Source organism: Leopardus geoffroyi, chromosome A2 (assembly GCF_018350155.1).
Source record: "Leopardus geoffroyi isolate Oge1 chromosome A2, O.geoffroyi_Oge1_pat1.0, whole genome shotgun sequence".
Taxonomy (NCBI): domain Eukaryota; kingdom Metazoa; phylum Chordata; class Mammalia; order Carnivora; family Felidae; genus Leopardus; species Leopardus geoffroyi.
The window spans coordinates 151,193,505-151,214,342 of record NC_059331.1 but is presented as its reverse complement, the minus strand read 5'-3'; the positions used below and the strand labels follow the sequence as shown (position 1 = coordinate 151,214,342).

General features: G+C 47.2%; 1 protein-coding gene across 4 annotated transcripts in view; it reads left to right on the top strand.

The window, feature by feature from the left end:
* LOC123606914 (solute carrier family 23 member 1-like) overlaps positions 1-20,838 on the top strand; it is a 56,764-nt gene that overhangs the window by 27,601 nt on the left and 8,325 nt on the right. For 3 of the 4 annotated variants that reach the window (XM_045495762.1, XM_045495760.1, XM_045495761.1), the window contains exons 4-12: positions 2,892-3,051; positions 9,458-9,639; positions 10,545-10,662; positions 11,761-11,917; positions 13,223-13,476; positions 18,161-18,325; positions 18,731-18,839; positions 18,935-19,030; positions 20,398-20,568. In XM_045495762.1, coding sequence (XP_045351718.1) covers positions 2,892-3,051; positions 9,458-9,639; positions 10,545-10,662; positions 11,761-11,917; positions 13,223-13,476; positions 18,161-18,325; positions 18,731-18,839; positions 18,935-19,030; positions 20,398-20,568 — 1,412 coding nt within the window. The remainder of the gene's footprint in view (positions 1-2,891; positions 3,052-9,457; positions 9,640-10,544; positions 10,663-11,760; positions 11,918-13,222; positions 13,477-18,160; positions 18,326-18,730; positions 18,840-18,934; positions 19,031-20,397; positions 20,569-20,838) is intronic. The other variant, XM_045495763.1, reaches the window with a different exon arrangement.

Here is a 20,838-nt window from a genome sequence, read left to right as displayed (position 1 = left end):
GTAGATAATTATAAAATTTAAAAGAGCACTGAGGGGTGCCTGGGTGGCTCAGTCGGTTAAGCGTTCAACTTCGGCTTGGGTCGTGATCTCGCGGTCCATGAGTTCGAGCCCCGCGTCGGGCTCTGTGCTGACAGCTCAGAGCCTGGAGCCTGTTTCAGATTCTGTGTCTCCCTCTCTCTGACCCTCCCCTGTTCATGCTCTGTCTCTCTCTGTCTCAAAAATAAATAAACGTTAAAAAAAGATTTTTTTTTTCAAAAAGAGCCCTGAGATATGCATCAAGGTCACCGTAGAAGGTAAAACATACATAGAAAAATGAAAGCCTAGGATAGTACTGAGTGCACGTACCCTATGCATGTACCGGGATGTGCATAAAAGAACTAGCAGCAGTGAAAGGAGAGTATGCAGATCAATATATCTTTCTCTGTTTCCCTCTTTCTATTGCTCACATCTATTTACCAAAAGGGTACTTTTGGTAAGAAGTTATACTTAACAGGGGCGCCTAATGCCTCAGTAGGTTAAGCAACTGCCTCTTGATTTCATCTCAGGTCATGATCTCATGGTTCATGAGTTCGAGCCCTGCATCCAGCTCTGCTCTGACAGTGCGGAGCCTGCTTGGGATTCTCTCTCTCCCTCTCTCTGCCCCTCTTCCCTTGTGCACGTGCATGCACTCTCTCAAAATAAATAAATGAACGTTAAAAAAAAAAAAAAAGAAGTTCTACCGAACAAAATGGGGTGGGGACAACGGCAGGAAGGAATAGAAAATGGAACTGCAAGGTCTAAGTATAAAACGATAAGGGAAAAATTTATTGATATACCGTGTGAACCTGAACATAAAGCATGATAATACACTGAAGCAAATAAATGGAAAAAATTCACCTTGTTCTTGAACATAAAAGATATTTAGCAAATGCAAAAAAGGCAGAAAGTCCATATATCATATTACCCCAACTACATGTAATCCTCTTGAAAGAAATGGACACAAACAGAATTAGAAAGGTGCTCAACTACTTGAAAATTTTGAAATGCTCTCTTAAATAATTTCTGAATGGGGGTGAGTTCCTGCATACAGTAACAGAAAGCATTTTTTTTTTTAATGAAAAGAAAGCTCATGATCATAAGAATTGTTATTTATTTTAACAGTATCCAAATTCTATGTAATGAGCAGACAGTTTATAGACAAGGAGAAAACAGACATTAAATCACATGAATGAGTGCACATCGCTCATAGCTTAATGAAATGCAAATTAACATTTGTTAGGACTTCCTTACACGCCTATTAAACTTAAAAAAAAACAACGATAAACCCAGTGTTGGTAGGTTTTCTTTGTGGCGCCAGGCTCAGTGCTGGAGGAATGGCAGTGAAAAATAACGAATCCCTGCCCTCATGGAGCCCAGCACAATGGAAATGGCTGACGTGGTGGACTGTATTTTTGAGAGAGAGAGAAAGAGAGAGAGAGAGAGGGAGCAGGGGAGGGGCAGGAAGAGATGGAGACACAGAATCCGAAGGAGGCTCCAGGTTCTGAGCTGTCAGCACAGAGCCCAACGCGGGGCCCAAACCCATGAACCAAAAATCATGGGCCGAAGTTGGACACTTAACCGACTGCACCACCCAGGCAGCCCTATATGTTTGTTTTAAAACCTCAAGGAGATTTTGTAAAGATAAATAGAGCATGCTTCCCTTCTGTGTCAAGATATTTAGGTTCATAGTTTTTAAATAAAAAAAAAAAATTGTTCGCACATACCCATACACCGCTTGTGGATTCCTGCCTTATGTGGGCAATGTATTCCATTCTACTTTGGAGCCTTTTGTGGGCCTAGATTTATGGATCTAGATCAGTTGCCCTCAACCCCGGCTGCACATTAGAATCACCTTGAGTGCACTGCTAGACGAGCCTGCTAAGGTGATGCCCACCCACTGAGGGTGATGCCCAAGTGTCACTGACTCTAATATTCAGCCAGAATACAAAGGCCACTTGGGCAACAAAACTCTCATAAACTTTATATTTTCATTACATAGAATGTGCTCAGTCATTCTCGAGAATAAGCCTTTAAGATATCTTTATGAAATCCTGAGTTCAAAAATACCCTTCTGGGATTGTTAAGACAAAGTGGGTGCATCATAGTGACAAATGCAATCAAGATACTGGGGTGCCTCTGTTCCACCCTACCCCAAATTTTAGTGTCATGGGTGGGCAGACTAGGTTAGCCTTGGTGGCCTCTGATCTGATAAGAGAGGATTGTTGGAGGTTGACTTACCAGGCTGTGTTTACCTCAAAGGGAAGAAAGGTAGGTGGGCACCTCCAGAAGTTCTCACAGAGGATGGAGTGAGAGGCCGGGCAGGAGTGAGAAGGGCCTGGATGGAAAAACGCACCCTGATAATTGACCTGAAAACTGTTCTGTCCATATGATGAAAAGGAGGCTTGAAGGGAAAGGTCTGGGATTGCTGATCATTTTGGAAGACACCAAGGAGTCTGGCGACCCAGATTTTAGGCTGTGCATCTCTTGGAGGGAGAACTCCACATGGGAGCTGTGCTTTTGTCCTGGGCTCTGGGGAAGATTCTCTGAGACCAGGGTGGACAATGGCACCCAGTGCACATGGCCGCTGAGCTCTGTGCTGGTCTGCGAATGATTTCCCAGTGCCCGACTCTCCTCCTTAGTTTGCATCTCCAAGACTGGGGTTAGGTCTGCTTGTCTTCCCTGTACTCACCTCTCCCACCTGTCCAAAGTTTGCCAGGGTTCATGGGTCTGATGTGGAGCTTACCCGCTAGGTCATGTATCGCCTCTAAATCAAGCTAGGGCTTGGGATTTAAAAAAAATCCCCCATTGGGCCCAGTTTCACACCAGTGCTAAGGGATCTTTTGAGTAACTGCATCCTTTTCCCCCTCCTCCAGGCTGCCCATTCTCCAGGGAGGGACATTTGCTTTTGTGGCACCCTCTCTGGCCATGCTCTCCCTCCCCACTTGGAAGTGCCCACCGTGGACACTCAATGCCAGCCTGGTGAACACCAGCTCTCCTGAATTCACTGAAGAATGGCAGAAGAGAATCCGAGAGGTAAGGGGTAAGGGGGGGTGGAAGGGGAAATGTATACTACTACCATATGTTTGATAATATTGCTCTAGTTCAATTTTTTCTCCCCTCCTTCCAAAGTCAGAACTTGTACCTTCGTTAATGGACTTTTAAAAAAAAAATGTTTTTTAATGTTTATTTTTTATTTTTGAGAGGGAAAGAGAGAGAGTATGAGCAGGGAGGGGCAGGGAGAGAGAGGGAGACACAGAATCCGAAGCAGGCTTCAGGCTCTGAGCTGTCAGCACAGAGCCCGACACGGGGCTCGAACCCATGAACTGTGAGATCATGACCCGAACCGAAGTCAGATGCTCAACCGACTGAGTCACCCAGGCGCCACTACCCTTGTAAATGAACTTTTAACTTAAGTTTAATACAGATAGAAAAGAACACAATAAATTTCCAAAAGCTGAACTTGCTCGTGTAACCAGCACTGGATCAGGCAACAGAACATTACCAACATCCCAGAGGCCCCCTTGTTCCTCCTTCAGGGATAATCACTGACCTGATTTCCAATACCATAGATTAGTTCCCCCTGGTTTTGAACGTTATATACGGAACTACACAGTACATATTAGTTTGTGTCTGTCTTCTTCCTTCAACATTATTTTTTTTATTTAAAAAAAATTTTTATTATTTATTTATTTTTCAAGGAAACATATACATTTAATTGTTTCAAGTTGATTTGTAGGGCTCAAACTATTTATATCCAAATTTACAGAAAGTCAAGATAAAGCTCTCTATCAGTGCTTACTTCTAAATAGATGATTTACCTAAAGTCCATGTCTCAATTGCATAATTAAAAAATTTTTTTTAATGTTTATTTGTTTTTGAGTGAAACAGAGACAGTGCAAGCAGGGGAGGGGCAGAGAGAGGGAGACACAGAATCCGAAGAAGGCTCCAGGGTCCGAGCTGTCGGCACAGAGCATGACGCGGGGCTCCAACCCATGAACTGTGAGATCGTGGGCTGAGCCCAAGTCAGATGCTTAACTGACTGAGCCACCCATGCGCCCCCTCAACATTATTTTTACAAGAGTCTTCCGTATTGTTATATGTTGGAGTAGATTCTTCACTGTCTTTACTAAGTAGTGTTCCATTATATAACTCTACAGCAATTTATTTATCTATTCTGCTGTTACCCAGACTGTGTTTATGGGTAGTTTCCAGTTATTGATAGTTATAGATGGTATTCCAGTTATAGATAGTATTGCTATAAATGTTTGTGTCCTTGTTTTTAGGTGAATGTATATTCGTATCTCCACTGAATATACAGCTAGGAGTGGGATTGCTGTCATAAGATATGTGTGCCAGTCAGGGATGACCAAAGAAACAGAACCAGTGGGATACATAGAGATACACGTAAGAGGAGATTTATTATAGGAATTGACTCCTATGGTTATGGAGGCCAGGAAGTCCTTGAGCTTTTTCACATATATGTTGACATTCATGTTGGTGGGCAACCTGGGTTGCCCGTCTTTTTATAAGTAGTCTGGTCCACGGCTTCAGTTGCAAAATAGGCAAAGGTCAAACCAGAGACACTGTCAACGCCAGTTTTTAAAAATATTAAAACCTCCCATACTCTGTGAAATGTCCAGCACAGGCAGACTGCCAGCTCTGAGACATGGGCCATATACCCTCATATTCTCCCACCAAAGGCACATGCGCCCATTGCTATTGGCAACGGGGACCATCCTGGGCAACCTAAGTGACTTCAGATGGAGATAGGGATTATGTTGTTCATGAGCCCACAGGTGCATGGATTGTGGCCCAAGGTATCATCTTGTGGACCCTAGTGACTACATTCGAAGTCATACTTCACTCCTCTTTTTAAGACTCAGGGGCATCACCATGAACCACCGATATTTGAGATTTAACTATAAACTCGTGTGCCATAAAAGGAGCCCTGTATGAGCCCCTTGCCAGCCCAAACTGCTAGTCACTGACCGCAGCCCAAGACCCCCCGTAATTATACGGGGGCAATCCCGGGTCTGTATGTTCGCATAGTCAGCCTTGTCACTCGGTCCATTGGCTGCACTTAGACTTGCTTCACTTCTCCCACCAATGTCCTTCTGTTGAAATGTCATATGCTTCTAGCCTCCATTTCTCGGTTAGGTGAGCAGTACCTTTAGCGTGGCCCCAACTAGTGCTTTCCGAGTTCAAAGACTCACACAGTGAAATCCAAGTCTTTGTTGCTGGAGTCAGGTTATCTTGTGAGGTAGTGTCTGTCCCGATGGGGGCCGTGGGAGAGGACTGTCACTTGCTCATGAATCCTACGAACGCTCCCTGTATACGTGCCTTCTCTTTACCTGACTATAACTATTTCCTTTAATCAGTGGATTTTGTGGATCCGTTCTTCCTTACTTGATGCCTTTGGGGCATCACTCGGGATGTGACGGGAATCTCTGATCTTAAAATTATTTGGTGCCATCTGCTTGTGGTCTAATTCCAAACAATGCAGACTAGTTAGTGATGGTCTGTCAAAGGGAGAGGGGGTTGAGTAGCTGCTTCAGGCCACAATCTCACCTAAGGCCACCTGGCTTCTAACAGGGTCTGTTCTCATTCAGTGTGGGCTCTCCCACCAACACTTTTGATAGCTCAGCAAGCACTGTGCTTATAAGGGCACAGCAGATCAGTCTGAGCCATCACTTGTCGAGTTCCAGCCAGAACCTTCGGTTGTTCTTCTTCCCTTGCAAAAGCAGCTTTTTGTGCACACACCTACGCTCTGATACACAGGCCAAAAGTATGTGTACCTCCATAATCTCATCCAGTCTTCGTGCTTCCTTTTTATCTCAGAGTGAATCCAGAGTTAGCAAGGTTCTTTAATCTTTAAAGAACGGTTCTAGATAGCTCTAGACCAAGAGAGTCCTAAGAATTTCCCTTGTCAAGCTAGTGGGGCCCTGGATTTTTGCCAGGTGGATTGGCGAATCTCGGAAGGCTGTGTGTTGTACCACCTTCTCCAAATTAGGCTATGCTTCTCCAGCGAAGCCCAGTTTTATGATACCACCAACAGAATGAATCACAGAACACACGTGGTTTGTGGGTGTTTGTTTGTTTGCTTCTTCTGTCCCCCAGGGAGTCTGTATTTGGCTTCGTTAAGTCCAAATTGAAACTAAGCGAAAACAAGAAATAGAGTTTCCTTACCCTGCTCTGCTAGATGCCAGGGGCAAGATTTCCCTTTCGCTCAGACCTATTACGGGCTGGAATCCCACCCCCCCACCTTTTTTTGAGAGAGAGAGAGAGAGAGAGAGAGGGAGCAAGCAGGGGGTGAGAGAGAGAATCTTAAACAGGCTCCACACTCAGTACAGAGCCCAATGTGGGCCTCAATCCTTTCACCCTGGGATCATGACCTGAGCCCAAATCAAGAGTCGGACATTCAACTGACTGAGCGCCCCAGGACTGGACTTGCTTATCCAAGAATCTGTTGCCTTTATACCTTCCAAGAAGAAAGATGTGATGAGTTCATTTGTCTCTTCTCCCACCTAAGCACTCCTGGCTCAGATCTTTCCTGTGTCCTCATGAAGTATCTGACTCTGGCTTTACAGTGGCACAACTCACAAAGCTTTACCGCATTCAGAAGCAGCGACCTTGTGTTTTGCGGATGCTGGGCAAGAGTTCTGGAAAATAATTTCCCTGGGGCTTGAACAGTATTAATAGGGAGATGTTGAGGGATATGGGCCACGCTGTGCCTGCATTGAACATGGGATCCCAAGTGGCAGAGACCCCATAGTTTCTTATTACCTTTATTGTGTTTATGATATATGGAGTCCTTAGAGCTGGAATCAGAAAAGTATGGCTCCTGGACCAAATCCAGCCTGAGGTCTGGTTTTCTAACTGTTCACAAAGTAAGAATGGTTTTTACATTTTTAAAAGGTTGTTTTAAAAAAGAGGATGTGAGAGAAACCACACATGGCCCCCAAACTCTAAACTATTTATCATCTAGCTTTTTACAGAAGTTTGCCAACAGCTGCTCGAAAGCCCAGGGCCTGGGGTAGGGATTCCTTTTGACTGGTCTAAGACAATAGTCTCCACTATTTTCTCCCACATGGTTTCCAAAGCTCCCACACAGTAAACCAAAGCCAGAGCCTTATCTGTGGTAGTTTAGCTCCACCTGCTGGTCCAATGTGTTTCACCAGTGCTGTAAACAGGAGAAAGTTCTTGTAAATGTCAACCTCGTTTATTAATAGGATGGATTGGTTGAATCTACCCAGCCAGCCTATGGGAATTTAAGGTAGATATTCCGTGTTTAACTGAGTTAGGTTTACACGCACATCTCAAGGATTGGAAACCCTGATGGTCAGCACACCAGCTGTATATCCCCATACTAGCCACCAGGGAAAGTGGTGCAAATGTACCAGCGATAGGAAGGGCATTACTTGCTGGGCTATAAATAATGGAGAAGTAAAAGTGAACAGTGGTTCTATTTTAAGAACATGGTGGTAGCAGAAAAAGTAAAAAAGAACTGGGAAGAGAAGGCAAGTTCAGTTTTCAACACATTGACCCATCCAAACTTCCCTTTCCAGGATCAGGTAGTTTCTATTTATATACTGATGTGTCCCCATATGTAAACGAAATAGGTGCCAGCAGTGATACAAGCGATGATAAGGACGGATTAGGATTGCTTTGTTATTAATGTGCTCACCCTGCTCGTGAACTGGCATCTTGTTATCTGAAAGCGGACTTGGATTAGTTGTAAGTGTATGTTGCAAACTCGAGGGCGACCATTCAAAAAAGTTTTAGAAAAAGAAAGAAAGAAAGAAAGAAAGAAAGAAAGAAAGAAGTATAACTGATAGGCTAAGAAAGGAGAAAAAACGGAGTCAGACAAAATGCTCCATTAAAAGCACAAAAAGAGGGGTGCCTGGGTGGCTCAGCTGGTTAAGCGTCCAACTCTTGATCTCAGCTCAGGTTGTCATCTCATGGTTTGTGAGTTTGAGCCCGACGTTGGGCTCTGGGCTGACAGCATGGAGCCTGCTTGGGATTCTGTCCCCCCACCCCCCCTGCTCCTCTCCCACTCACTGTCTCTCTGACTCTGTCTCTGTCTTTCTCTCAAAATAAAATAAACTAAAAAAAAAAAACCTAAAACACACACACACACACACAGAGTGGAAGACAAAAATAGGAACAAAGAAGGGCAACAAATAGAAAACAGTAATGAATAGGGTAGATACCCACCCAACTACATCAGTAATCACTTTGAATGTCAATGGATTAAATGTACCAATTAAATGACAGAGATTGTCAGAGTGCATTTAAAAAACGGGGTGCCTGGGTGGCTCCGTCAGTTGAGTGTCCGACTTCAGCTCAGGTCATGATCTCACAGCTCGGGCCCCACATCAGGCTCTGTGCTGACAGCTCAGAGCCTGGAGCCTGCTTTGGAATCTGTGTCTCCCTCTCTCTCTGCCCCTCCCCTGCTCACGCTCTTTCTCTCTCTTTCTCTCTCTCTCAAAAATAAATAAAAACATTTTAAAAAATGTGACCTAACTAAATATCATCTGTAAGAAACCTACTGTAAATATAAAGGCACACAGAGATTAAAGGTAAGTGGATGGAGAAAAATATACCACCCTAACACTAGTCAAAAGAAAGTAGGAGTCATTCTATTACTTTCAGAAAGAGCAGACTTCAAAACAGGGAGAGTTATCAGGGCCAAAATGGAATGTGGAACATCCAAGCTGGAAGAGTAAAAAAGGAGAAGTAAAGTAAATTCAATCAGTCCTACAAAGTAGGGGTTGGCAAACTTCAGGCCATGAACCAAATCTGGACTGCTGCTTGTTTTTATATAGCTCACAAGCTGAGAATGGTTTTATATTTTAAATGGTTGAAAAAGAAGAATACTATTTCATGATGTGTCCAAATTATATGAAATTCTAATTTCAGTATCTACCCATGAAATCGTATTGGAACACAGCTAGGCTCATTTGTTCACATCTTGTCTGGAGAAGTTTCGACAGAGCCCATATGGCTGATCAAGCCTAAAATATTCACTATCTGGTCCTTTACCGAAAAAAAAAAAATTGCCAAGGCTTGCAACAGATAGTGGGAAAACAGAAAAATAAAGCAACAAGATGTTCAACACACTACTGGGTGTTGTTAGGATTCCCAGACATCAGCATCATCACTATGACCGGGAAGGACTTTTGAAGGCTATTTCCTGAAAACTTTCAAATTAAGTAAAGATGCCCAACATGTGGTGGGAAATCCCGGAGTGGAGAGAGGAGCGAGATCAGGGCTCTCCTTGCCTCAGTTCCTCTGGGGTTCAGCCTTGTCGCTGCACTGCCTCTGTGTGTGCCACCCAGGGGGACCGGGTTGGGAAGGGGGCTGCCACAGCTGGGTCTGCCATGGTGGCCCCTGGCCTCTGCAAGTTTCAAGGCACATGAATTGTACTTTCCCTCGTCAGTTGCAGGGCACTATCATGGTCGCTTCCTGCGTCCAGATGCTGGTGGGATTCTCAGGCCTCATTGGGTTTCTCATGCGCTACATTGGCCCTTTGACCATTGCTCCGACCATCTCCCTGGTGGCCTTGCCTCTCTTTGATTCTGCGGGCAACAATGCTGGGATCCACTGGGGCATTGCCGCCACGTAAGTACTCTCTGGGAACGGAGTGGCACCCAAGTTCTTTCTGGTGGAAGATTACCCAGCAAGAAGAATGTGCTCTGGATATTGGCAAACTCTTGTGGTTTACGGATATTTTCATGAATACTCCGATACCTTAAAAAGCAGTGAAACTGCCACAATTTATTATTAATACTATTTGTTGCATTTTTAGTACTCAAAACAATGAAGTAATCACAGGCAGCGGAGAAGAATACTTAGTGTCCACAAAAAAACCGATACTGCTGGTCCTCTGCCTGCTGGGGTTTATTGCAAATGTCCGTAAATCTCTGGCACCTGAGAAGGGTGCAAAGACGTGGCTCCAGCTCTCAGTAAGCTTACGGTGTAGGAGAGAGATGAGCCTTGGACCCACGGAGCTGTGACACCGGGAGACAGTGACGAGAATCGCAGAATGCCAAGCACGTTCAGGGGAGGGGGTGGTGGAAGCCAACTGGGAGGGTCAGGAAGGCTTTATGGAAAAAGAGGCCTTAAGCGTTTCAACAGAGCTTCGAAGGGACTTGGGGACAGCACCGGACACACTGCCACTGCAGTCTGACCACAAGGACCTGCAGAATGACCCAGGAGAGAGGACAGTCTTGGACTCTCACCTCACCGGCTCCAACCACTGGACCCATCCAGCTGCCCACCCCCAGGGGATAACAGCCCCCCTCCCCGCTCTTCCTCTCCAGCCACCGGCGGCTCTGAAAGGGAACAGCCCACCTTTTCAGAGATGGCAGGACGCTGCCCGCGCTGCCAAGAGGGGCCTCGATGGGGACCCTCCCGGGGCGGCCACTGCCTCCCCGTCCCCGAGACAGTGGTGGCTCAGCCTCCTGGACGCTTGCTGAGGATAAGCCCCAGCTTGCCGGGCTGGGCATGGCATGTTTCTGTTTTAGGACCATCTTCCTCATCGTGCTGTTTTCTCAGTACCTGAAAAATGTCGCTGTGCCCATGCCCGTTTACAGAGGACAGAAGTGCCGCGTGTCTAAGTTCTACCTGTTTCAGGTCTTCCCGGTAAGAAGCACTCCCCGCCCTCTTCCGTTCTTAGTGGACTCCCCCGGAGAGTTGGGGGCATCCCCTCACACTCCCAGAAGGTCCCCAAAGCAAATGCTCCTCCTCGTGTGGTGGCTCCTCCCCCCCCCCCCCCCCCCCCCGACCTGCATTCATCCTCTGTAGAAGGAGGCCGGCCGACCGTCCGTGGGAGTGCTCCCTGGCTGCTGGTGCGATGTGGTCCCCTCATTCCGCAAAGCTGCTCCCCCAGGAGCAGAGAACCCTGCCCCAAGGTCACTGCTTTGGGCACCAGTGCGGGACAGCCTTCTCACGTTCCTGGGGCTGTGCTCCCAGCAAGGTTCACGCCCGACTCCACAAAACTAAGGACTCTGTCGCTCAGATCACGTTCCTCCTCAGCGGCCCGCGGGCAAGCCAGATCCCTCACGGCGATGCTGGTGCCCCCTCTTCAGACACCCCGCTGTTGGATTTGCACCGGGGTTAGCTCTGTGTGGCTACCAACCACACGGTATGTTTTCTGGTTTAATTGCACCGTGAGCTACATCTCAAATTGTACAAAGGTACTTCCACGTCTCGTCCATCTTTCACCACCCTGCAGGTCAGTGGTTCTACAGTTCACTGTGCAAGAATCAGTTGGGGACATCGCTCAAAATACACATTTCTGGGGTTCTGCCACCAGGGATGAAATATCAGTATATCTGAAGACGCTGCTCGAAGAAATCTTGCTTCAGGCCCTGCAGAGCAGTGATTGTAATGCTATCGCACAGATGAGGAAACTGAGGCTCAGGGAGTTTGATCTAAGGTCATGTGACCAGCAGGCAGTGCAAAGGAAGACAGATGATAATCCTTCTGCCCCAGGCTGTGCCGGTTTTGCTAGACATTTCTGCCTGTGTTTGATACAAGGTCTTTCCAGAGTTTATTTTCTACACTCCGTTAATGCACTAATTGTGATGCAGATTGTAGTTGTCATCACCAGGGCCAGTAACCCAGCACCTGCTTATTTCAAAGAGCTTCCCTGACCTGCCTCCCTGGCCCAGCACCTCTGGGAGGTGTTGGCAGGGGCCGGGGGTCTGGGATGGGTAGTGAAGCCCCTCCCTCTGGCAGGTGCTGCTGGCGCTCTGCATCTCGTGGCTTCTCTGCTTCGTGCTCACAGTCACCAATACCCTCCCCACGGCCCCCACGGCCTACGGGCACCTGGCCCGCACCGACACCAAAGGCGATGTCCTGAGCCGGGCTCCTTGGTTTCGCTTCCCTTACCCAGGTAATGAGAAGATAGGGCCCCTTTTTGACTGGGACATGTGTTTTCCAGGACTGTCCGTGGGGGCCAGGGCACTGGATGGAGAGCTGAGTAGGGGCAAAGGATGGATCTCTTCCAAAAGATCTGACAAGGAGGAGCAGGCTCTAGGGAGTCTGTGTCAGACCCCTAGGAGAAGAAGGAGACCCTCAGATTGTCCTAAAAATCCTCTGAGGGTGGAAGGAAAAAAAAAAAGAGAGAGAGAGAGAGAGAGAGGTTAGAGTGGGAGAGAGCAAAAGCATAAGAGACTCTTAAAAAATGAGAACAAACTGAGGGCTGATGGGGGGTGAGAGGGAGGGGAGGGTGGGTGATGGGTATTGAGGAGGGTGACTGTTGGGATGAGCACTGGGTGTTGTATGGAAACCAATTTGACAATAAATTTCATATATTTAAAAAAAAAAATCCTCTGAGGGTGATAGACCAAAGGCTCCCATTCCAGGACCTTCCTCCAAGACTGTCTACATCCCTCCACCCCTCCTCCATGTTACCCAGAACCCACAGCCTGAGCACGGGCAGATCAGAGACATTTCACCCTTCTGGCTAGACCTTTGGGTCTCCTCCTGGATTAGTTGCATCTACCCAAGGGATCCCTGGGCTGAATGAGAACATTTCCAGGAAGATGAGGTCACGGCCATCCCATAGCCCACTTCTGGTTGTCTTTCCTAGCACTTCTTGGCTCGGGGTGTATTAATAACCAGGTACCAGGGAGGGAGGGCCTGGCCCTGCGGACTGTGGACCCAGAGCCTCCCTGAGTGAGAATCTCTGCTTCCAAATGCTTCAAGATGTGCCCTGGGAAGAAGCCCTGTCGCTTGCTCTTTTGCACAGTGACCTCCAGGTCTGCGTGTCTGACTTACCCTCAGGAAGGAGTGGGAGGACAGGAGCCCAGGCCAAAGCCTCTGGACAGTCGTGGGGTTGGAAGACATACTTCCTGGTCTTGAAAGCCTCGCAGGGGCGCCTGGGTGGCTCAGTCGGTTAGGCGTCCAACTTGGGGTCAGGTCATGATCTCGCGGTTCATGGGTTCAAGCCCTGCATCAGGCTCTGCACTGACAGCTCGGAGCGTGGAGCCTGCTTCGGATTATGCGTCTCCCTCTCTCTCTCTCTCTCTCTGCTCCTCCCCTGCTCACGTTCTGTCTCTCTCTGTCTCTCAAAAAGTAAATAAAAGTTAAAAGAATTTTTTTAAGCTTTCCAAAGACGCCCCCAGCAAAGAAGTTATTTGGGGTTCAGCAACCTGCCGCCTTCTGGATTAACATTCCCTCTGTGCTGCTCTTTCAGGACAGTGGGGCCTCCCCACCATCAGCCTGGCTGGGGTCTTTGGGATCATTGCCGGGGTTATCTCCTCCATGGTGGAGTCGGTAGGGGATTACTACGCCTGCGCGCGGCTGGTGGGGGCCCCACCCCCTCCGAGGCACGCGGTCAACCGAGGCATCGGCATCGAGGGTCTTGGCTGTCTGCTGGCAGGGGCCTGGGGGACCGGGAACGGGACCACGTCCTACAGCGAGAATGTCGGGGCGCTGGGTATCACCAGGGTAAGTCTGCTGACGGTGACTGATGGGGTGGGCTGGGTGCCCCCGAATCTGTCCTCAGTGCTTCAGTCTCTTGTCGTTGCTGGAACAAATTATCACAAACTTCGCAGTTTCAAACGACTCAGATTCCTTCTTTTACTGATCTGGAGTTCAGAAGTCCAACACGGGTCTCAGCGAGCCCAAATAAAAACCCTGGCAAGGGCTGTGTTCCCTTTAGCTTTGATTCCAGCCTTTGTTTGTTGTTCTTTTTAGGAGCATAAACAAAACGGGAAAAAAAAAGAAATGTATTTTGATGTGGTTAAATTCTTGCCACACGTCCTGGAATGAAGACAGTTCAATAAGTAAGCTCTTCGGCTGGAAAGAAAAAGAAACAAAGGCAGAATCTGCTACTTATCGTGGCATTAATGGACTTCAGTCGTTGACGCTAGAGTATCTTTTTAAAAATACTTTAAAAAGTACTTTTCGTTGTGGTTAAAGGCACATAACATAAAACCTGAAATCTGTATCAATTAAACAATTGATTTATCCTTATCCTCCTCTCTCCCTAGCACCTGTCAACCACCATTCTACTTTCTGTCTCTGTGAATTTGACTAGTTACATCACAGGAGTGGAATCGTGCAGTATTTGTCTTTTTGCGGCTGGCTTATCTCCAGGACTGTCCACAGACAGCCCAATAATATTCCATCCCATGTATAATACACACACACACACACACCACATTTTGTTTATGCCTTGTTTTTGGATTGTATTCTAACTCCTCCCCGTGGCCCTTGACCTTCATGGAGGAACCCTTGCGTGTTCTTCATCTCGTCTCCCAGGTGCCTCTCTGTGTCTCACTGTGCTCCAGATTTGCCTTCCCACCTCCCCCCACCCCAGCTTTACTGAGACATACTTGACATGTAACGTTGTGTAAGTTTAAGCTGTACCATGTATTTGTTTGAAAATACACTAACATATTGCAACATGATGGCCACCATTAGCTAACCCTCCCATCAGGTTATATAATGACCATTTCTTTCTTTTCTTTTTTTTTTTTTTTTTTTAATTTTTTTTTTCAACGTTTATTTTTATTTTTGGGACAGAGAGAGACAGAGCATGAACGGGGGAGGGGCAGAGAGAGAGGGAGACACAGAATCGGAAACAGGCTCCAGGCTCTGAGCCATCAGCCCAGAGCCCGACGCGGGGCTCGAACTCACGGACCGCGAGATCGTGACCTGGCTGAAGTCGGACGCTTAACCGACTGCGCCACCCAGGCGCCCCCCTTTTTTTTTTTTTTTTTTTTAACAGTGTGAACATTTAAGAGCTACTCTCTTAGCAACTTTTAAGTATACATATAATACAGTGCTGTTAACTGTAGTCACAATGTACTTAGATCCCCAGAACTTATGCATCTTCTAACTGGAAGTTTATACTGTTTGACAAACATCTTCCCATTTTCTCCCCGTTTTTTCCACCCTGGTAACTACCACTCTCCTCTCTGTTTCCGCGAATTTAGCTTTTTTTAGATTCCGCATGTGAATGATACCATATGATACTTGTCTTTCTCTGACATAGTTCACTTAGCATGGTTCACTTAGCATAGCCTTCAAAGTCTATCCATGTTGTTGAGAATGGAAAGATTTCATTTGTCGTGGCTGAGTAATATGCCATTGTGTATGTATACCACATTTTCTTTATCCATTCATCCATCAGTAGACGTTTAGGTTGTTTCCCTATCTTGGCTGCGGTAAATAATGCTGCAGTGAACACGGTTGCAGATATCTTTTCCAGTTAGTATTTTGGCTTCTGTGCATAAATCCTCACAACAGGAATTGCTGGATCATATGGTAATCCTATTTTTAATTTTTTGAGGAAAAGCCATACTGTTTTCCATAGTGGCTGTGCCAGTATATGTTCCAATAAACATTACATAACGGTACACAAAGGATCCCTTTTCTGCACGTCTCCACCAAGACCTGTTATTTCTTACCTTTTTAATGATAACTGAATCTAATAGACCTGAGGTGATCTCTCATTGTGGTTTTGATTGAATTTCCCTGGTGATTAGTGATGTTGAACATCTTTTCATGTACCTGTTGGCCATTTGTATGTCTTCTTGGGAGAAATGTCTATTCAGTTCCTCTGCCCATTTTTAAGTTGTTATTGTTGTTGTTATTGAGTTGTATAGGTTCTTATATATTGTGGGTATTAACCCCTTATCGGATATATGGATTGCAAATATTTTATTCCATTCTGTAGGTTGCCTTTTTGTTTTGTTTAGTCCCATTTGTTTATTTGTGCTTCTGTTGCTTACACTTTTGGTGTCATATCCAAAAAAAGTTGTAAAAATCAATTCCAAAGGGATTTTCCCTATGTTTTCTTCTAGGAGATTCATGGTTTCAGGTCTTACGTATAAGTGTTTAATCCATTTTGCATTTAGTTTTTTGAATGATGAAATGTAGGGGGTCAAGTTTTATTCCTTGTATGTGGTTCTCTGGATTTCCCAGCCCTCTTTATTGACAAGACTGTCCTTTACCCCATTGAATATTCTTGGCTTCCTTGTCAAATATTAGTTGACCATGTTTGCATGGGGTTTTTTTGTGGGTTCTCAGTTCTGTTCTATTGGTCTATGTGCCTGATTTTATGCCAGCACCATACTGTTTAAATTACTATAGCTTTGTAGTGTTATTTGAAATCAGGAAGTGTGATTCCACCAGTCTATTCTTCTTTCTCGGGATTCCTTTGGCTATTTGGGGTCTTTTGTATTTACATATGCATTTTGGGATTTTTTTTTTCCTATTTCTGTGAAAAATGCCATTGGGATTTTGTTAGAGATTGCATTGACTATACAGATGGCTTTGGATAGTATGGTCTTTTCTTAAAAAATTTTTTCTGGGGGCGCCTGGGTGGCGCAGTCGGTTAAGCGTCCGACTTCAGCCAGGTCACGATCTCGCAGTCCGTGAGTTCGAGCCCCGCGTCAGGCTCTGGGCTGATGGCTCAGAGCCTGGAGCCTGTTTCCGATTCTGTGTCTCCCTCTCTCTCTGCCCCTCCCCCGTTCATGCTCTGTCTCTCTCTGTCCCAAAAATAAATAAACGTTGAAAAAAAATTTTTTTTTAATTTTTTCTGGATGTTTATTTGTGAGAGAGAGAGAGAGAGAGAGAGAGAGAGAGAGAGAGCATGAGCAGGGGAGGGGCAGAGAGAGAGGGAGACACAGAATCCGAAGCAGGCTCCAGGCTCCAAGCTGTCAGCACAGAGCCCAACGCAGGGCTCAAACTCACGAGCCATGAGATCATGACCTGAGCTGAAGTCAGACGCTTAACTGACTGAACCACCCAGGTGCCCCGTGGATAGTATGGACATTTTAACATTAATTCTTCTTACCCATGAACACAGGGTATCTTCCCATTTGTTTGTGTCTTCTTCAATTTCTTTCATCAGTGTCTTTTAGTTTTTAGTGAACAGATCTTTCACCTCCTTGGTTAAATTCATTCTTAAGTAGTTTATTGTTTTTGATGTTATTATGAATGGATTGTTTTCTTTATTTATTTTTCCTATATTTTGTTGTTTGTAGAGGAATGCAACTGATTTCTATATGTTGATTTTTGTATTCTGTGACTACTGATTCGTTGATTGGGCCTAACAGTTTCTTGGTTGACTCTTCAGCATTTTCTGTATATAAGATCATATCACCTCTACTGTCATATATTCATGCCTTCATTGTGTTGAGGTGTGTTCCTTCTATACCCAATATGTTGAGAGTTTTCATCATGAAAATATGTTGTATTTTGTCTCATGCTTTTTCAGCATCTTTTGAGATGATTGTATGGTTTTTATCTTTCATTTTATTTATGTGGCATATCACATTTATCATTTGTATATGTTAAAACATCCTTGCATCCCAGGGATAAATCCCACTTGGTCACAGTGTATGATCTTTTTAAGGTGATGTTGAATTTGATTTCCTAATGTTTTATTGAGACTTTTAACCTCAGTATTTGTCAGGGATGTGGGTCTGCAGTTTCTTTTATTGTCTGGCTTTGGTATGAAAGTAATGCTAGCCTTGTAAAACGAGTTTGTGAAGTAAGTATTCTCTTATTTTTATTTTTTAAATATGAAATTTATTGTCAAAATGGTTTCCATACAACACCCAGTGCTCATCCCAACAGGTGCCCCCCTCAATACCCATCACCCACCCTCCCCGCCCTCCCACCCCCCATCAACCCTCAGTTTGTTCTCAGTTTTTAAGAGTCTCTTGTGTTTTGGCTCCCTCCCTGTGAAGTAAGTATTTTAATTAACTCCCTTTGGCAGTTTTGGAAGCTGATGTTTGGAGGGGTTAAGTCATGTGCCCGAAGTCATACAGGCAGTTAGGGGCAGAGCTGGCGTTGGCTCTCAAACGCCCATTCCTAAGCATTGGGTCAACTGCCTCCCAAGAGAGACCTTCGGCCTCACTGGAAAGCCTTCTTAGAGGAGCATTTGAGTCAGGACTTTAAGATGGGGATAGAGCAGTGCGCGAAGAGATGAGGGCAGAGGCTGAGACCCAAGGTCACACCCTCATCCTTTCCCAACCCCCATGTGGGAGCAGAGGGGGGCCATCTGGGCTCATGCAGCTGTTCTTTCAAGTCCGCCGGATTGTGATGTGTGGTGCCCCTGGAGCAAGGCCGAGGCCTGGCTGGAGCTGAGCGTCTTGTCCCACGTCTCCCTGAGCAGGTGGGGAGCAGGACGGTGATGGTCGCTGCCAGCTGCGTGCTTCTCCTGATGGGCGTATTTGGGAAGATCGGGGCTGCCTTTGCCACCATTCCAACCCCTGTGATTGGAGGCATGTTCCTGGTGATGTTTGGTGTCATCACTGCTGTGGGGATTTCCAATCTGCAGGTGAGGCGAGGCACCCTTTGAAGCGCGGCCAGTGCATCTCTTGAAAGGAGCCCGTGAGAATTGGGATGAAGAGAACAGGGCTGGGCAGGGGAGGAGGAGAAGGAATCCTTGGTTCCCAGAGACCACAGTGGGCTCTGAACGGAAGAAAGAAATAGCCGGATGCACCCAGACTTTTGGAAAACAGAAACTGCAGCAGTTCGACTCGGGTGGTCCCGACCACTGAGCTCCCAGGGTCAAGTGGAACCTCAGCCTGGCTTGCCGGCTGCGTGTGATGCCCTGAGTCCAGCCTCCCTCCCCCATCTCCGGTGGCAGTGGGAGGGGAGGGGGCATTTGGAGGAGAGAGAGATCGCTGTGCAGTACGGGCGCTGATGGCTCTGGGCTGCCCTGGGGGCTTCTCTCCTACAGTACGTGGACATGAACTCGTCCAGGAACCTCTTTATCTTTGGCTTCTCCATCTACTGTGGTCTCGCCATTCCCAGCTGGGTGAACCAGAACTCTGAGAAGCTCCAGACAGGTGATTCTCTGTCTCCTAGACTGTGACCTCTCCAGGGGCAGAGGCAGGGGGCCCTCGGCCCCTGGGAATCCTGGTTGCTTTTGTCTCCATTCTAGGGATTCTCCAACTGGACCAGGTCATCCAGGTCCTGCTGACCACAGGCATGTTTGTCGGTGGATTCCTGGGCTTTCTCCTGGACAACACCATCCCCGGTAGGGCTCACCTTCGCTCTGTAAGCTAGCGGTTCGGGTAGGCGGTCAGCATTTGGGCCACCCACCTTGCTTCGCTGAGCCCAATTACCATGTCAGGCTGACCACAGCGTATGTCGAGCAGGCCCTGGGTCTGGTGGTGGGGGGGCGAGGGCGAGGGTGGATGTACAGGATGGTATTAGCTTTCTAGGACGGCTGTAACAAAATGCCACAGACTGGCTTAAACAACAACTGTGTGTTCTCACAGTCTGGAGGCTAGAAGATTGAAATCCAGGAGGTGGCAGAGTTGGTTTTTCCGGAGGGCTCTCTCTCCTTGGCTTGCAGATGGCGGCCTTCTTGCTGCGACCTCACATGCCCTTTCCTCCATGTGGGTGCCTCCCTGCTGTCTCTCTGTGTGTCTTATTCTCTTCATGTTACGACACCAGTCAGATTAGATTAGGGCCCACCCTAAAGACCTCGTCTTTAACTGATCACCCTTTTAAACGTCCTGTCTCCAAATACAGTCACATCCGAGGTAGGGGGGTTAGGGCTTCAACATATGATTTTTTTGGGGGGTGGGGGAGGGAGACAGTTTTGCTGTAACAGAGCTGTAAGGTGAGAAATACGCCAGATGCAAGAAGAAAAGGACACAGCCCCAGCTGTCTTACAGTCCAAAGTCCAGTTGGCGAGGGAGAGAACACATGTATTCATTCATTCATTCATTCATTCACTCACATTTTCAATGAAAACCCACCGAACACTTGCTGTGTTCCAGATGCTCTGGACTGAGAATACAAAGAGCAGAGAGACAGGCCCCCCATCTTCCAGAAACCCACAGGCTAACAGGGGAGAGAGACAAGGGAACAGACAATGAGAATAGAGGGGAACCAGTGTGGTGATGAGCAAACCGAGTCTCTGGGAGCTGAGGATGTCGCCGTGAGCAGTGCAGAGCGGCCATCAGGGGTGGCTTTCAGTGCTCCCTTCTCGAACCTCCCATGGCCCCTTGAGAGGACCTCTAGGCTATCTATCACCTGCTTGATGGCACTCTGTTTTCCACATTTGTTCTCTCTACCAAGTGTAAAGTGCGCCTGCATTCTAGAAACAGTGGTGGAGAGGCCCACCGCCTGAAGGTGAGGAAAGGGTAGGGTTCAGTTAGGATTGTACCTTGGAGCTCTGCTGCACATCAGCCGCAGTGGGAGCTCCTGGAATGCTCCAGACAAGCAGCGGAGGAGGAGGAGGAGGAGGAGGAGGAGCCGATGCTGTCGCTGTTGGCAGCTGGCGGGCTGGCAGGGGAGACCTCCCGGGTGCCTGCAGGGGGCACCAGAGGCTCCCCCAGCCCAAGGGCGGCGAGGTCAGTACCCAGTCCTGACTGCTTGCCGTCTTCCCATTAGGAAGCCTGGAGGAGAGAGGCCTCTTGGTGTGGAATCAAATCCAGGAGGAGTCTGAGGAGACTGCGAGGGCCTTGGAGGTGTACGGCCTCCCCTGTGGGATTGGCTCCACATCCTGCACGTCCTCCTGCGCCCAGCGTCTCCCCTTCTGGCCCACGGGGGAAGCTGGGAAAGGTGAGCAGGGAGTGAGCCTGCTCACCTGCCTCTCCCAGAATTCCTCGGGAGAGTTCTCGGAAGGCACCACAGAAACCAAGATATGAGAAGAGCTGTCCTCACGCCTGCCCCAGGGTGCTCCTCGCCCCCCACCTCGGGTACTCGTCTCCCCACGCGAGGATGGGTGGGCACCCCGCACGCTGTGGCAGCCAGATAAGTATTAGATTAAGACTGTGAAGCGTGGGCTTTGACACAGTCACTTAGTCACCACAGTGAAAACCAGTCTCCAGT